Source organism: Haliotis rubra, unplaced genomic scaffold, assembly GCF_003918875.1.
Source record: "Haliotis rubra isolate DU_JTF1 unplaced genomic scaffold, ASM391887v1 Scf11, whole genome shotgun sequence".
Lineage (NCBI taxonomy): Eukaryota > Metazoa > Mollusca > Gastropoda > Lepetellida > Haliotidae > Haliotis > Haliotis rubra.
This window is the reverse complement of record NW_025765003.1, coordinates 3404275-3418813: the sequence shown is the minus strand read 5'-3', so window position 1 is coordinate 3418813 and position 14539 is coordinate 3404275. Positions and strand designations below refer to the sequence as shown.

The following is a 14539-nucleotide window of genomic DNA, read 5'->3' as shown; positions in this document are numbered from 1 at the left end:
CATCGCACTCACTCGCATGTGGTACAAGAATCTGTATCGAAACATCGCACTCACTCACATGTGGTACATGAATCTGTATCGAAACATCGCACTCATTCACGTGTGGTACAAGAATCTGTATCGAAACATCGCACTCACGAAATAAAAGAAGTTGTTATCCATAAAGTTTGTTCAATATTGGGTATATGAATTCAAAATAAAGTCTCGTCTGGTTTCTGTGGTGGAACTAACAATGGCAGGGTTTCTCGTTGTACCCAGCACCCTAAGCTTCTATGCACCAACTAATGTGCTAGTATTTGGTAGTTACACAGGTTTGTTTTCAAGCCTCTTCAATATTATGCAATCGTCTAGATCAGAGATGTCTGGCCCCATGTGACAATTACAAATTCCTACATATAAAATGTAAAAATCACTATATTGATATTAATATGGTTTAATCAAATGTGATGCTTTAGTCAAGGTGACTTGTACTGCACGGATGATAGGGTCAATAAACATGCTTTTGGGGAAGTTTTTGATTTAATTGTTAATGGTCTTTCTTTTTTCAGCGGATCTGTGATCGGGCCTACATTTCAGTTCAATGTGCCAAAGTTGAAGTTTGGTACAGTGTCATACGGGTTTCTGAACACCCAGTACTGTACTCTGATGAACACTTCCCTCGTCCCCATGACCTTTCACCTCCGTGTGCCAGGGGACGGTACAACCGATAGTATATGTAGTACCAGTGACCTTGACACCACCCGTAGTGAGCTTGGCCCAACAGGAGTAAACTCTCCAAGAGAGTTTGAGATTGTTCCATCAACAGAGACAATTCCTCCTCAGAGTGAGATCAAGGTGACAGTGAACTTTGTATCCAACACAGTCAAGAAATACGATGTGTCGTTGGTGGTGGATGTGGACAATGTGGGAGAGGAGATCCTGACTCTACCAATACAGGCAAAGTGAGTAAGATTAATACACTGTAGTCACTCACACTAATAACATAATGTGGATTCCAAGTTAGAAAAGGTCCCCAGCAAGCAATGCTGGGTGGTGGACTGGGTGGTCAGGTTTGGTGACTTGGTTCATAGTGTGTCATCATATCTTGACCGCATGGGTTGTTGCTCATGGTGTCACTCATTGGATTATATAGTCCAGGCTTGATCACTTACAGGCCTTTGTAGTATAACAGGACTTGTGCTGAGTGTGCTGAAAGTGTTAAACTTTCTATGACACTTCAGTTCCCTTCAGAACAGAGTACAACTTCACACCAAACATGGTCTTTTTTCAACACAGTGATCTTAGAGTCATAACCCATATAGTGTTGATATGGTCATAGTGCTACGATTGTTTGGGGATCTTGTAGCTGCTGATGGAGATACTTTGAGGCAAGAGCAACATGAGTTGTCCATATTTACACTACTGTTTGCAAATGATGACTTGACTACAATATATCAGTCAAAGTAGGACAAATCTGCCTGGCAGTTTGCAACACGTACAACAGCTCAAAGAAACTCCATATTTGCTATTAACATTTTAGACTGTTAATGACGTTCAAGCATGTTGACCATTACAGTCAGTTTTTTGATAAATAAGATTTCACCAATGACAAAGTATTATTTATTACCCACGTGGCGTATGGGTAGTTGCATACTAATCTCGTACGTCACACAAGTGTCGTATCGCGTTGACCTGTGTCGTAACGACTTGACCTGAGATTCTAATGATTTGATTGGATAACCGATGACCTCTCAATTAGGTCATGTTGTGACGGAACTACGTTTTCATTCATAACAAACACGTGAATTCATTCATTCTACAACTTATATGCATTGTGGGAATGTAAACATTGCGAACGTTGCCGTATCGCTGTTTAATTGTGAGTCGAACTGAGACATTATATACGTCGAAAAACATAAACGCAAAGTTTCCACCAGTGATGTTAGCCGAGTGAAGCAACTGAAAACTACGAAACAGGGTGGTACGGAGTAGTTTAATGTAGGAGTCTGTACGAGGCGATGACAACTGACATGCATCGTGACGTCGGTTACCAAGGAGGCAGACAAGCAAGGCGTAGTGACGTCATTAAAGAGTGACCTCATGCAAAAAGTGTACTACAGAACAACATTCTTCCACAACCTTTTTATGAAACTGGTTTCGGTTTGAAACCATAACAATAACAAAAATACGCTATTTTGTCAATTTAATGCATGTAAGATGTGGGTAATAAATAAAATACCACACTCGGTCTCATAACATACGAATTATACGAAACTCCACAACCATGATTAAGCACTAGCAGGTTTTGTAAAGATATTCTTGTTGAATAGATGTGTGGTGCCGTCAATAACAGTTCTGACTCCCATCCTGGACTATGGACGATGCTTCCTCCGCCACCCCTACGAACATCGCATCAAACTGCACAATGACATGGATCTTCAAGCCAAGTATGAACTGGTGCCACAGAAAAACATCATACCCCTAGAAGGAGCTCCCATACTATACCAGAGCCCCCAGACAAAGGTATTGTGACCAGTTTAGGTTTTCTTGCCTGATATAGATATGTTCTATATGTTCTGCTGGATATTTTTGGGTCTGAGGCATCAGCTGCAATAAGTACAAAGAAACTGCATATTATAATTTTTTATAAATTTCTTGTTGATTGATTGGTTTGGAGGTAATATTTTGAATGTGATAATGATAGCAGAACCTTTTAGGATATATCAGTGACAAATGAACTGTACACATTTGCAATGATATACACAAATAAGTTGTGCTTGTATATTTTTGACTGAAAGAGAGTTTATCATGTTGGAAATGTGCATTTCCCCAATGTAGTATCTTATATGTCAGTTTACAGCTTAGGAGGCTTGTCTGAAGCCCAGTTTGTTTCAGGCAAGCATGCTGTAGATAGTGTGTTAACTCTCTATATAATCATACCAACAAAGATGTCTCAGCTAGTTAACTCAACAGTGTCTGGCAAACTGGAGTGTTGGTGATACAAATTGCTTTTTTGTGTACACGGTGTAGTGTGTTGTTACACAAGCTGCTCTATCACAGGGCATCATCCCCCCTCACAGTGTGATGGAGGTACCGCTGCTGGTGGAGGTACAGGCATTGGAGGAGCAGGATACCCCGGTCTACGTCCGCATCTTCGGCAGTCAGGAACCTCCCCTGGTAATAACCTGTGTCTTCGGCATGACGAGCAAATGCTTTAACCACTAGGTTACCCCACCGCCTTTCAAATTCAGATGTTACAGAGTTCAGTGTTGCTTAATAATTGAGGAGTTGATGGGGTCAGATGGCCTAGTGGTTAAGGCATTCACTTATTGTGACAAAGGTTTTATTCCTCAAATCGTGGATGGGACTCAACCCCAAAAGAAGTAGAATCTGTACTTCACTGAGAAAGTGTAATCCAAGATATAACAAATGTTACATCTGACCATTATATACGCGGCATGGTGTATTCATGGATTCTTCACATCGGTACAACTTGTGAAGCCCATTTTCTCATGGTTTAGCAGGAATATTGCTCAAAGCAGAATAAACTCAAATTTACTCACTAATAGCCCAGGTCCATGATTTAATGTTAACACGGATCTGTGTATTTGTGTAGTCAGTTTGCCACCTGTCTGTGTACTTTCAGCCTGTCCATGTGACATGTATCGGGGAGGGGCCGGTGGTCCACACCACACCTCTAGAGCTGGACTGGAACGTTGTCCCTGTACTCACAGATGTACCCAATGTTGTAACTCTGGCTAATGAGTCTCTCATCCCAGCCAGGTTCACAGCTCACATGGTAGGTTGTTATCATTATGTTTCTTCCTTCTACTAGATCTATTGACACATTGCTGCAGCATAGGCGGCCCAGTGGTTTGTTTCTACAACTCAGAGTATTGAGTTGCTTCCCTTTTAGCTACCAGGATCTGCTGTTTGTAGGGTTTGAATCCCAGATTTGGCCTCGATTATCATCAGTGGTCTTTCAACGTCATACTTCAAAGTTTCACTAAAACAGTAATTGTCTGTGTTAGAATAGGCCTCCAGTAACCTATAGATTTAAATAACAAATAAATGAGCACCTTTCCATACTACTTAAGAAACAATACAGTTATATCAATTGTGAGTAACTGATTGTACATTGTTTGGTTTGTTTGATTAGATGCGGCCAAACACTGTGTTCCGAGTGGAGCCATCAGAGGGTGAGATAGCTCCAGAGGAAATAATACAGCTGACAGTAACAGCACATTTAGATGACTGTGTCAGGTGAGTGATCTGTTTTCTTAATAATATCATGAAAAAAAAACAGAAATTCTGAAAGCTGGTGCACTCTTTTTTGTGATTGCAGATCATATGTATGTGTGTGTGATGGTGTATGTATGATTTTAAAGTACATATATATGTATATAGGTTGTGTTATCTTTTCTGTTTTGACTTTTAGAATTGCATATAAAATACCTCATTGAGGCTAATTTTGGTAATGTTTCTCTTTTTCAGATTCCAAGATAAGTTACAGATCAACTTCCTGGAGAGTGAAGCTCGGCTCATCCCACTGACTGCGTATGGTCAGGGTACGACTATCGTGTCTGACCCACCACTCACAACTGTCCTCAACCTCGGACCGAACTTCAGGTATGTAGATTCCTCCATATTTTGATTACTGCCAGGCTTAGTAACTTTGTTACTTGCATGTTATCCTGCTCCAGTGATGGGGATTTTTGCCTAGAATATCCATCGTGTCTGGACATTTCTTTACAAACAATTATATTTGTCAAGTATTATTAAATGCAATGTTAACATCTGTGAACTAAAGACAGTCAGAGGACAGTGAAGCCTCTTTCATTCGTCCTCAAGTATGATGTCTTATTGCTAATCAAAAGGAATAGTGACCTTTTGAATTTCATGTCATGTGTTTTTTTCATTTGCCCTTAGTAATCGTCCATTGAACAAGACATTCAAGCTGACCAATCGTGGTCGCCGCCATCAGCAACTTGTATGGAGCACAGAGGGATTTGGACCTATCGGCAAGGCCAAGAAAGAACTAGCTGCTTACAACCCTCTTGATATGAAGAACAGGGTAGGCCAGTGGTGATAGTTTCTATATGTTCATCAGCCACTAGTCAAAAGCCCGAGCCTTGTAATGTTTCTTTTTCTTCAGCGATCACAGCCAAAAATCATTCATATGTTAACACAAAAATCTACTGAAAATGATGCCAAGTCAGTTGAAATGTATTTTTCACCGAGTGTGTTGTAGAAATAGTTGCTATTTTAGTATTAGTTCAGTTCTCAACATGGACACAGTCTGAGCTGCTAGTTCATTTGAACTGAAGATGCTGTGGGTCCTGTACATTGAGGCTGAAATATACTATCGCCTTTACCCTGGAAACATTTGGTGGCCAAAGAAGATGTTTGTTATTGTTTATTCTTCTGTGTTTGACTTGGCAGAACAAGCCACCTCCAGCAGAGCCAGCTATGCCTATCTTCAAGCTCAGCCCCAACAGGATGGATCTGCCAGCTGGGGATACAGTCGAGATGCATCTAGAGGGATTTGTAGACAAGTTAGTGGATTTAGACAATGTTACAGTGTCACTTGTCTCATTGTTACCAGTACTTGTTATAGAATATAGATATAGAATGTCAATGCAAAAGAATACCCACTCTTGCCTATCCTCAGAAACAAATTCCATTTTGCGTGAAGGGAAAAATAGTTGTGATGATTATATGAATGGATCATTGAAAATCAGTTATACACCAGGCTATGGATAGTCTTTGGAAGTAGTACATACAAAACTGTCCTTGCAGTACTGTGGACATTTGTTAGAAAGGGAGTGAGTGAATTTGCTTTTACGCCGCTTTTAGCAATATTCCAGCAATATCACGGCGGGGGACACCAGAAATGGGCTTCACACATTGTACCCATGTGGGGAATCGAACCCGAGTCTTCGGCGTGACGAGCGAACGCCTTAGCCACTAGGGCTACCCCACCGCCCCGATAGAAAGGGAATGTCATCCATCTGATTTGTACCCTTGGGAAGATCTGAGTAACAACTGGCCTCCACCAACCCATGTGTTGTGTGAAGAGATTAATGACATTGGATGGTCAGACTCACTGACTTTGGTTGAAACATGTCATTGTATCCCAACAGTATCGTTTGATTGTCATGATGTCAATTTTAGGATTGCTATATTCAAGACTTGAATATTACAGATCTATATTGGATAGCTGGACTAGTGCTGATTGTGGACATACAGCAAACGTACAATAAACAGATTATTAGATGTGGGATATTACAAGGTGTTACATTGACAGAACCATCATGTATTATATAATATTTTTCAAGAAATTCATGCAGAACATGATAGTTTTAAAATGTTTTCAATCCCTGTAGACCCCAGTTTGTGAGTGAACGTCTGTTGTGCCATGCCATCATTGGGCGACAGGGAGGCAAGGAGCTGGTGATGAGAGTTGACGTGTCCACAGATTTCATCAGCCCCCTTCTAGACTTCTCCACCAAGAGTGTGTTCTTCAGGGTGGACAAGGTTGGTGATTCCACATACATGGCACTACAGAGTTGATCTGACGTTCACTATTGTACAGTAAATTCACCCACAGAAGACACCACTGCACTACCATCCCAATATGCCGTTGTTAACACATAAGAGGATAAACTGTTTTCTTGCTTATATCACATCGACATACTATAAATGTTCTTCTACCAAAATGGTTAAGTTAGTCAAGTCCATCCTGCCAGTCATAACTGCTGTCTAAAATAAGATCAGTTGGTTACAATGTGTGACCTTGCTGATTATGATCCTACTGTGATGGATCATGTACCTCAACCACTGTTTGCTTCAAGTATTTACAGGCCTCTTGATATACAATTGATTATCACTGACTTTGTTATACAACATGCTCTCTCATTCAATGTATTTCACTACTCTGAATCCCTGTGAAGATCTGGCTTGAATCTTGTCTCCAGCATGTTTTTCCCATAAAAATTAGGGTCATGAGGCTCATGATGTCAATTTATGGATTGTCTGGTCTCCTTTTGTACAGAATTACATCATATAGATGAATTTATACTGAGTGCAGCATTAAACAAGCAACAAAAAAAAGCACTACTCTTCATGTAATTCTTGTCAAGTAATCCTATTTCTGTAATCTGAATTTTCACCAGAAAGTTAATGACGCTTGTGTGATTCACTGGGTTCAAACTCTCCTTGCAGCAGGCTGGCGAGGACATGAACATGGAGACCAAGCAGCTGGCCATGAATAATGTGTCCAGTCTGCCACTGACCACAGAGCTCAAGCTGGAGTATCCCTTCAGACTGGTCCAGGAAGATGGTGTCGAAGTCTCCGAGATGGTCAGTAGTCATGACAATGTCAGTGTTAGGTGTTCCACACATTTGCTCTGTAGGAATTGTCAGTGATCTCAGACACAGCCAAATGTAAAAAGTGCTGCTCAGTTGAAGATATGAGTGTTCTTTCCTTATTACAACCTTGATTATCCTGTGTATCAGATCTTCATTCTGTTAGGTTTAAATACCTCGACCATCTGGCCACCATGGCTTCCTTCAAGATCCTTCAGGTCCAGGATGTTTCCTTTACAGTCTGGAGATACAAACTTCTGGATAGGTCTTCCCCTCAAACAATCATATACAATGGTGTATGGTGTATGGTATGCTTATATGTTTTTCAGGAGGTACACCTTGGAGTCGGTGAATCATACAATTTGAAGATTCGTTTTGATCCAGCCTACAAAGATGACCTTCACATTCGCACAATAGACGAGGTTCTACATGTCACATACAAGGAACACCCACATGTTGTAAGTAAACCAGGAAATGAATGCAATGTTTTCAGGCAATAAAACTGTGTTATTGTATAATATTAAAAAAGTATATTGAAATGGAAAAAAACAACAACACCTGCATGACTATAGCACATCATACACTCTACTGCATGTTTTATATGCATTTAATGCTATTGGCAGAGAAAATCAGTCAAGACATGAGTTGTTGAAAATTTTAAACATGTAAAATTTTTCTCTTCTTCTTGAGGTGAGGTGAAATTGGGTTTAACGTTGTGCTTGAGAATATTTCGCTCATATGACGACGTGCATGCGTGTGTATGTGTATGTGCGGCTGCTTGTAATAGCCCAGACTGAAGCTGGTTTTATAGTGCTAGCCCACTCAGATACCATGCCGCAGTGAAGCACGAATACCCCACTCAGACACATTATACTGCCTCCGAGTCGACCAGTCCTTGTTGTACCCATTAATGCCGAACGCCAGGCAGGGACCAACAAGTACCATATTTTAACGTCTTTTTGGTATGACGTGGTCGGGGATCGAACCCGCGACCTTCCGCTCTCCGGGCGGACGCTCTGACCACTACACGATGGAGGCGGTCTCTTCTTCTTGAAGATGACGTTGATGTTGTGAGGCAACTCATTCTGTCTGATGGCTGCTGCATACTGAAACAATCTGTTTCTGAAAGGAAAGGTTTTTATATGTGTAAAATATACAAGCAGATATTGCAAATGATAACACTGAACATCACATTGCAGGATTACATTGCCCTTCGTGGAGAAGTGTACTTCCCCAATTTGGAGTTTGAGAAGTCAGTTGTAGACTTCGGCTGCATCCTCAATGACACAGAGGTGACACGCTACGTGAACATCACCAACAACAGTCCGATGGAGGTGAAGTACCGGTGGTCATTCCTGATTGGCAATGAGCCATGTGCCGTCATCAACCGTCCACCAAAGCCTACGAACGACATCATTATGGAGGAGAACATGATGGACGTTGTGGAGGAAGAGGTGGAGGGAGAGGAGAGAGTTCAGGTGGTGATTGATGAAGGGGCCAGGTCAGATGAGGAAGGACAGCTGGAGGTGAGATGATTTTCAGCGTTGTCAGTTTGTGTGTTATGTGCATGATCCATTGTTTGTAGGATAGATGGTAGAGTTGTTTTGGTTGAGCCCTTAAAACATATAAGGCCTTACATATTTTTGTCAACTTACGAGACCTATAATGGATTACAATTAGGTACCGTTCATAATTTATGACTAGGGGTGGGGGGATGGTGATGATTTTAGGAGTGATTTTATACATCACAACAATGTATGGTAAGGATTTACAACTTCTTTAATATTATAAATGACATGCAGGTGGGGTCACTTACTTTGTACATAGAATTTTGTGGGTGGGTGGTGGGGGTGTATTCACATTGTACATGTTTCTCCATAAAAATCACAATCAATTTTTCCTTATCCTGACTCATGCTCTTTTGCTTGTCTTCTTCTTCTTGCGAACATAGTGGAACACTTGTATCTCCTTATTTGAAGCTCCCTTCAAAATAAAATCACTAATTGGTACTCACCACGAGTTGCTCCCCTTTGTCTCCCCTGGCGGGAAAAGGTGTCGCCACCCTCTGGCCATGTGCTCCACTCTCTCCTTCTTCGCCCAGTGAGCAGGATGTGAGAGCGCCTTGTGTCTCCTTACACACATATCCTTTGATAATCTCTTAGTTTTAAGGGGCGGTGGGGTAGCCTAATGGTTAAAGCGTTGGCTCGTCACGCCGAAGACCCGGGTTCGAATCCCCACATGGGCACAATGTGTGAAGCCCATTTCTGGTGTCCCCCGCCGTGATGTTGCTGGAATATTGCTAAAAGCGGCGTAAAACCAAACTCAGTCAGTCAGTCAGTCTTAGTTTTTACCTCTCATAGGTTACTATAGAGGTATAGCTAGTATCCTTTACTATTTGTATTGATTAATTATCGTATTTCTACTGTTTATTCACGTGTATTCGTGATTGTTCAGCTAGCTTTCACGTTCATGAAAATCTGTGCGATTTGTAGATTACGCTTTTTCTGCCTCCGATCCACATGTAATATGCCCTAGTTGTTCTCACTGCGCGTTTAATTCACGCGTTGCAGTTACTGCATTAATTTATCTCATTCTGCATTTAATAAATATCATCTTTAAGTCCTTAAGACGTGCTGCAGATAGATCACGCGAAAACAAGGGGCAAAACATGGCAGAGAGTCCAGATATTCCTTCCAGTCAGCTGCTTAGCCATGATCGACCCTCTCCGTCTGGTGTTCTGCTAGAGACCCCTGCGGCAGAGGAACGTGGGGCGGAGTCCGTTACACTCGAAGAAACGACCGGCCTCCCCAGACATCCCGTCATTGCAGACTAAGTCTAAGAGGGCTCTCATCGTCGCCTCAACGCAGATTGAGGACACCTAGGGCAGCGCAGACTTCCAAAGGGAAATCTCGAAGAAGACAGCAAAGAACTTTCTCAGCCGAGATCGCTCCAGCAGCAGAGTTGGGCCTCTACACGATGATCAGCCGATAATCATCCCCGACTTTACGGCAGAAGAAGCGACCGGTGTCAGCGACTGTGACTTCTGCAGAGATCTCCATGCAGCCTGATGCCTCTACACCGGCGTCAGACGCCATTGATGTGAACCCCATCGCAGAAAAGATTTGGCGACGGCGACCACAGATCATCCCAGAAGACATGATGCGGCAGATTATGAACATCATGGAGGACCACTACAAACTGCTTAAGCAGGGTCCGAAAGCAACGAAGGCTCCAACGTGAACAGCACCCCAGAGGCACCCCATCAACGAGTAGCAGCCAAGACGATGTCACCTTCGCGAAGGAAGTCCCGCGACCACCTTGACGTAGGACCTAGATGTACAGCTTGCCGAAGGCCTTCGGCCAGCGGGAGGGAGATCATCACCATCTTCGATTTCATCTCTAGATATGGACTCAGACCATCAGACATCACGGAAGCCTTTCGCTAAGGTCATATCATCGATCCCGGACCGACGCCAAATGAAGCTGCAGCGAAGGCATTCGCGAAGGACATATGATTCCAGATCTTCATCGTCTAGAAGAACATCGGGGACTGCCGAAGAGCCGGGCGAAGCTATCAACATTCACCTCACAAGTCTCCTCGAAGATCATCCCATAGACGATCTCCACCGTTCATCACCAGGTCGATCACCCATCAGATCTCCACATAGAGCGCTACAAGTCAACTAGATCGCCACAAACCTCATCAGATATACAGACAGCTACACGCAGTCGAAGAGCATCTACAATTTATTAATGATGATGGTTTTGAGGATGATGGAGGAATCATATTTTCTGATGCAGAGATACGGTATTGGATGGTCAATAACCTAGATCTCACATCACCATCTAAAAGTGGCAATACAGCTCAGACGTTTTTTGATGAAGGAAGATGATCCAGATGCAATCACTCTACCCCGATCGACCCGATTAGGCAGTGCCACAGAATCTAGATGCAGCTTTCCAGAAAGCTACACGAAAGTTCAGATACCACATCTACCCAACTTTCAAGCCAAGAAGTTCTCCACGATAACATGGACTCCTTCTACAAGGCCCAGGACATCGATGAGAACTATAAGATCATCAGCGATGTAAAGAACAAGATTTACAAGATGGATGATCGCAAGTTGGCTCATATAGAAACCATGACGAAGACGTATGTTCTTTGGGTTAAATAGATCTAGGGACGATCAATGAGACTCTTATTACTAGATTCGAGGATTCCACGACGGAAAGATGATAGAATGATTTATTCTGCCTTACTTATGCAAAAGAAAGATCAGCAGTTTTAACGGATCATCTTACATCTGTTTCAGCAGCACTGACCTTAGCTCGTCGTCAAGGCCTCCTCACCTCCTGTAATTGGGGAGAACTTTACAGCCCCACTTTATACAGCCCCTGGTCTTACAACATCCATCTTTGACGGAGAAATCGACAAGGTCAGCCAAGGAAGTCTCTAAGGATTCCAGGGAAGTCCTTATATGATTAGATCGATGGACACACTAGCCAAGCGTCATTCGTCCAGACTTCACAAAGATACTCAGGCAGATCTAAGTTCACGGGCCTACAAAGAGCAAGAGACAGGAAGATAGCCAGCTCTAGAGGTAAAAGATTCTTTTCAGTCTCGCCCATATGGCAACTATAGAGGAGGATCAGGAAGAGGCAGGACACCCAGAGGTTCCCGCAATTATAGACGCTGAAACACAGGTTCGGAACGACTGGAGTCTTCCACCCCCAGCCGTTCCAGTACAACCAGCTCAAGTGGGTGGACGCCTCCAACTACACTGGGAAAACTGGGGAATACTGCAAGATCCTTACGTCTCCAACATTATTCAACACGGATTTCGTATCCCTCTACAGGACAAGCCTCCGCTGACAATCAAACCCCCCAAGTTCGATTTACAAGCTCAACAACTACCAAAGATAAAAGAGGCTGTCTCATCACTCCTATCCAAACAGGCCATAGAAGTAATAGATCAAGCAAACGTCGAACCAGGTTTCTACTCCCCAGTTTTCCTAGTTCCCAAGAAAAACTCAGTTACGCCAGATGATTCGTCCTATGGACTACATGGGCAGCATAGATCTACAGGATGCCTACTTGCACATCCCCATTCATCCCGATTCCAGGAAATACCTACGATTTACTCTAGAAGGGCTACATTACCAGTGGAAAGTACTCCCATTCGGAATATCATCAGCCCCCTGGCTATTCACGAGGATAACGAAACCGATTATCAAATTTCTACATCGTCAAGGGCTACGCAGTGCGTTTTACCTCGACGACGGGATACAAGTAGATCAAGATCCACTCGCGCCTCAAACTACAGTTAAATTACATCATAAAGCTACTAACACAACTAGGTTGGTTAGTAAACTTACGCAAGTCGGACCTAGTACCATCGCTAAGACCTACAGTTCCTAGGTATTCGATTCATCACAAATCGCAAACCGTTATTATGGTACCAGAAGACCGTTGGCTCAAGATACAACAGACCATTCCACCAGCTCTACTCTCTCCGCTACCACTGCGACAATGGCAGAGCCTACTAGGTCTTCTCACATCAGCCCAAGACATGACTGTCACAGGCAGATTACAGTTCACGCCCCTACAGGTCCTCATCAACGCACATCTCAACGATGTACAACCATTCAGTCTACCGAAACATCTCAGACCACATCTACTATGGTGGACCAAGAAATCGAATGTCTGCGAAGGGATTTGTTTAGCAGAGCAGGAATACAAAACCCATCTGTATGTAGACGCGTCACTCCAAGGTTGGGGAGCTCATCTCACCAACCACACGATATCAGGGTTATGGAATCAGCAAGAATGCAAACTCCATATAAACAGTCTAGAAATGAAAGCTGTAATCAACGCCTTTCTACATTGGAGCACATTTACAAAATGCGCCTAATGATCCATACAGACAATTCGACAGTGGCGTTCTACATAAACAAGCAAGGCTCAACGAGATCGATGAACCTTTTGAACCTAAGCTTTCAACTGTTCGATTTAATACAAGATCTAAATCTACATGTCAGAGCAGTGCACATTCCCGGAGCCAGAAATATACTAGCAGACGCTCTCTCTCGGCCTCATCTACCATCACCGACAGAGTGGATGATCAACCGGGAAATTTTTGCACAGATAATCAAGCAATTAGGAGGCGCCGCTAATAGACCTATTCGCCATAGCGATTCAACAATCAGCTACCGACATTAGTGTCACCAGTCCCAGACCCCAAGCTTGGGGCAACGGACGCTCTAAGTCTATCATGGGAAGGCCTCAATGCGTCACAGCGTTTCCGCTCACGCCAGCAATAATACCTCAAGTATTACAGAAAATCAGACAAACACAGAGCCTACAACTCACTTTGGTCAGCCCTACTGGCCGGCCAGAACGTGGTTTCCATACTAATTCAAGAAATCGGTCAACCAACACTGGAGCTACCCAAGCTGCGCAAACCTGTTAATTCATCCTCACACCAAACAAGTGCACGGAAACCCAGCAATGTTCCAACTACGCATTATGGACTGTATACAAATGTGTTTAAACAAGAGAGGATATTCTGCCAGGGCGGCAAAAGCAGTCACGCTTGCCTTACGTTACTCAACTCGTGGCAATGCATCGACAAGTGGCACAGTTTCAAAATTATGCAACAAAGAAAGGGTTTACAGCAAGAGAGGCTTCACAACCTCAAGTGGCAGACTATTTGTGTTACCTACGCCAAAACAAACATTTAAAAGGTTCAGCGATATCAACATATCTTGCGGCAGCTCTGTAATCACCATGAGAACGGGTGTCAAATTGACAAGATCTCCAGAGTTACTGGCCTTACTACGAGCTTTCGATTGGAGGACCAAAGCGAAGTTCCACTTCCAGCTTGGGATCTGAATGTAGTGTTACAACACCTCACGAGTGAGGTCTATGAACCCTTGGAATCGACAAACTTTGAATTTCTCTCACAGAAAACATTGTTTCTGCTATCGCTAGCCACAGCAGCAAGAATGTCTGAAATTCACGCCTCTGGATTACTGAGAGGATACAGTTTGATGACAATCATAACACAGCACACCTCGGATTAAGATGGGATTTCATTGCAAAGAATCAACTGCCAGGTCAACCAGACAGATTATTCCACATCCAGGCTAGCTATCCTCTATTCTCGGATCACAAGATACACAAGACCTATCA

General features: G+C 43.0%; 1 protein-coding gene across 1 annotated transcript in view; it reads left to right on the top strand.

Moving 5' to 3' along the window:
* The window catches only part of LOC124285510 (hydrocephalus-inducing protein homolog), an 89044-nt gene that overhangs the window by 18845 nt on the left and 55660 nt on the right, over positions 1-14539 (top strand). Inside the window, 12 exon segments of the mRNA XM_046721754.1 lie at positions 549-941; positions 2310-2502; positions 3040-3156; positions 3626-3778; positions 4139-4242; positions 4474-4608; positions 4909-5053; positions 5422-5534; positions 6366-6516; positions 7204-7341; positions 7677-7805; positions 8547-8873. Of these exon segments, the coding sequence (XP_046577710.1) occupies positions 549-941; positions 2310-2502; positions 3040-3156; positions 3626-3778; positions 4139-4242; positions 4474-4608; positions 4909-5053; positions 5422-5534; positions 6366-6516; positions 7204-7341; positions 7677-7805; positions 8547-8873 (2098 nt within the window).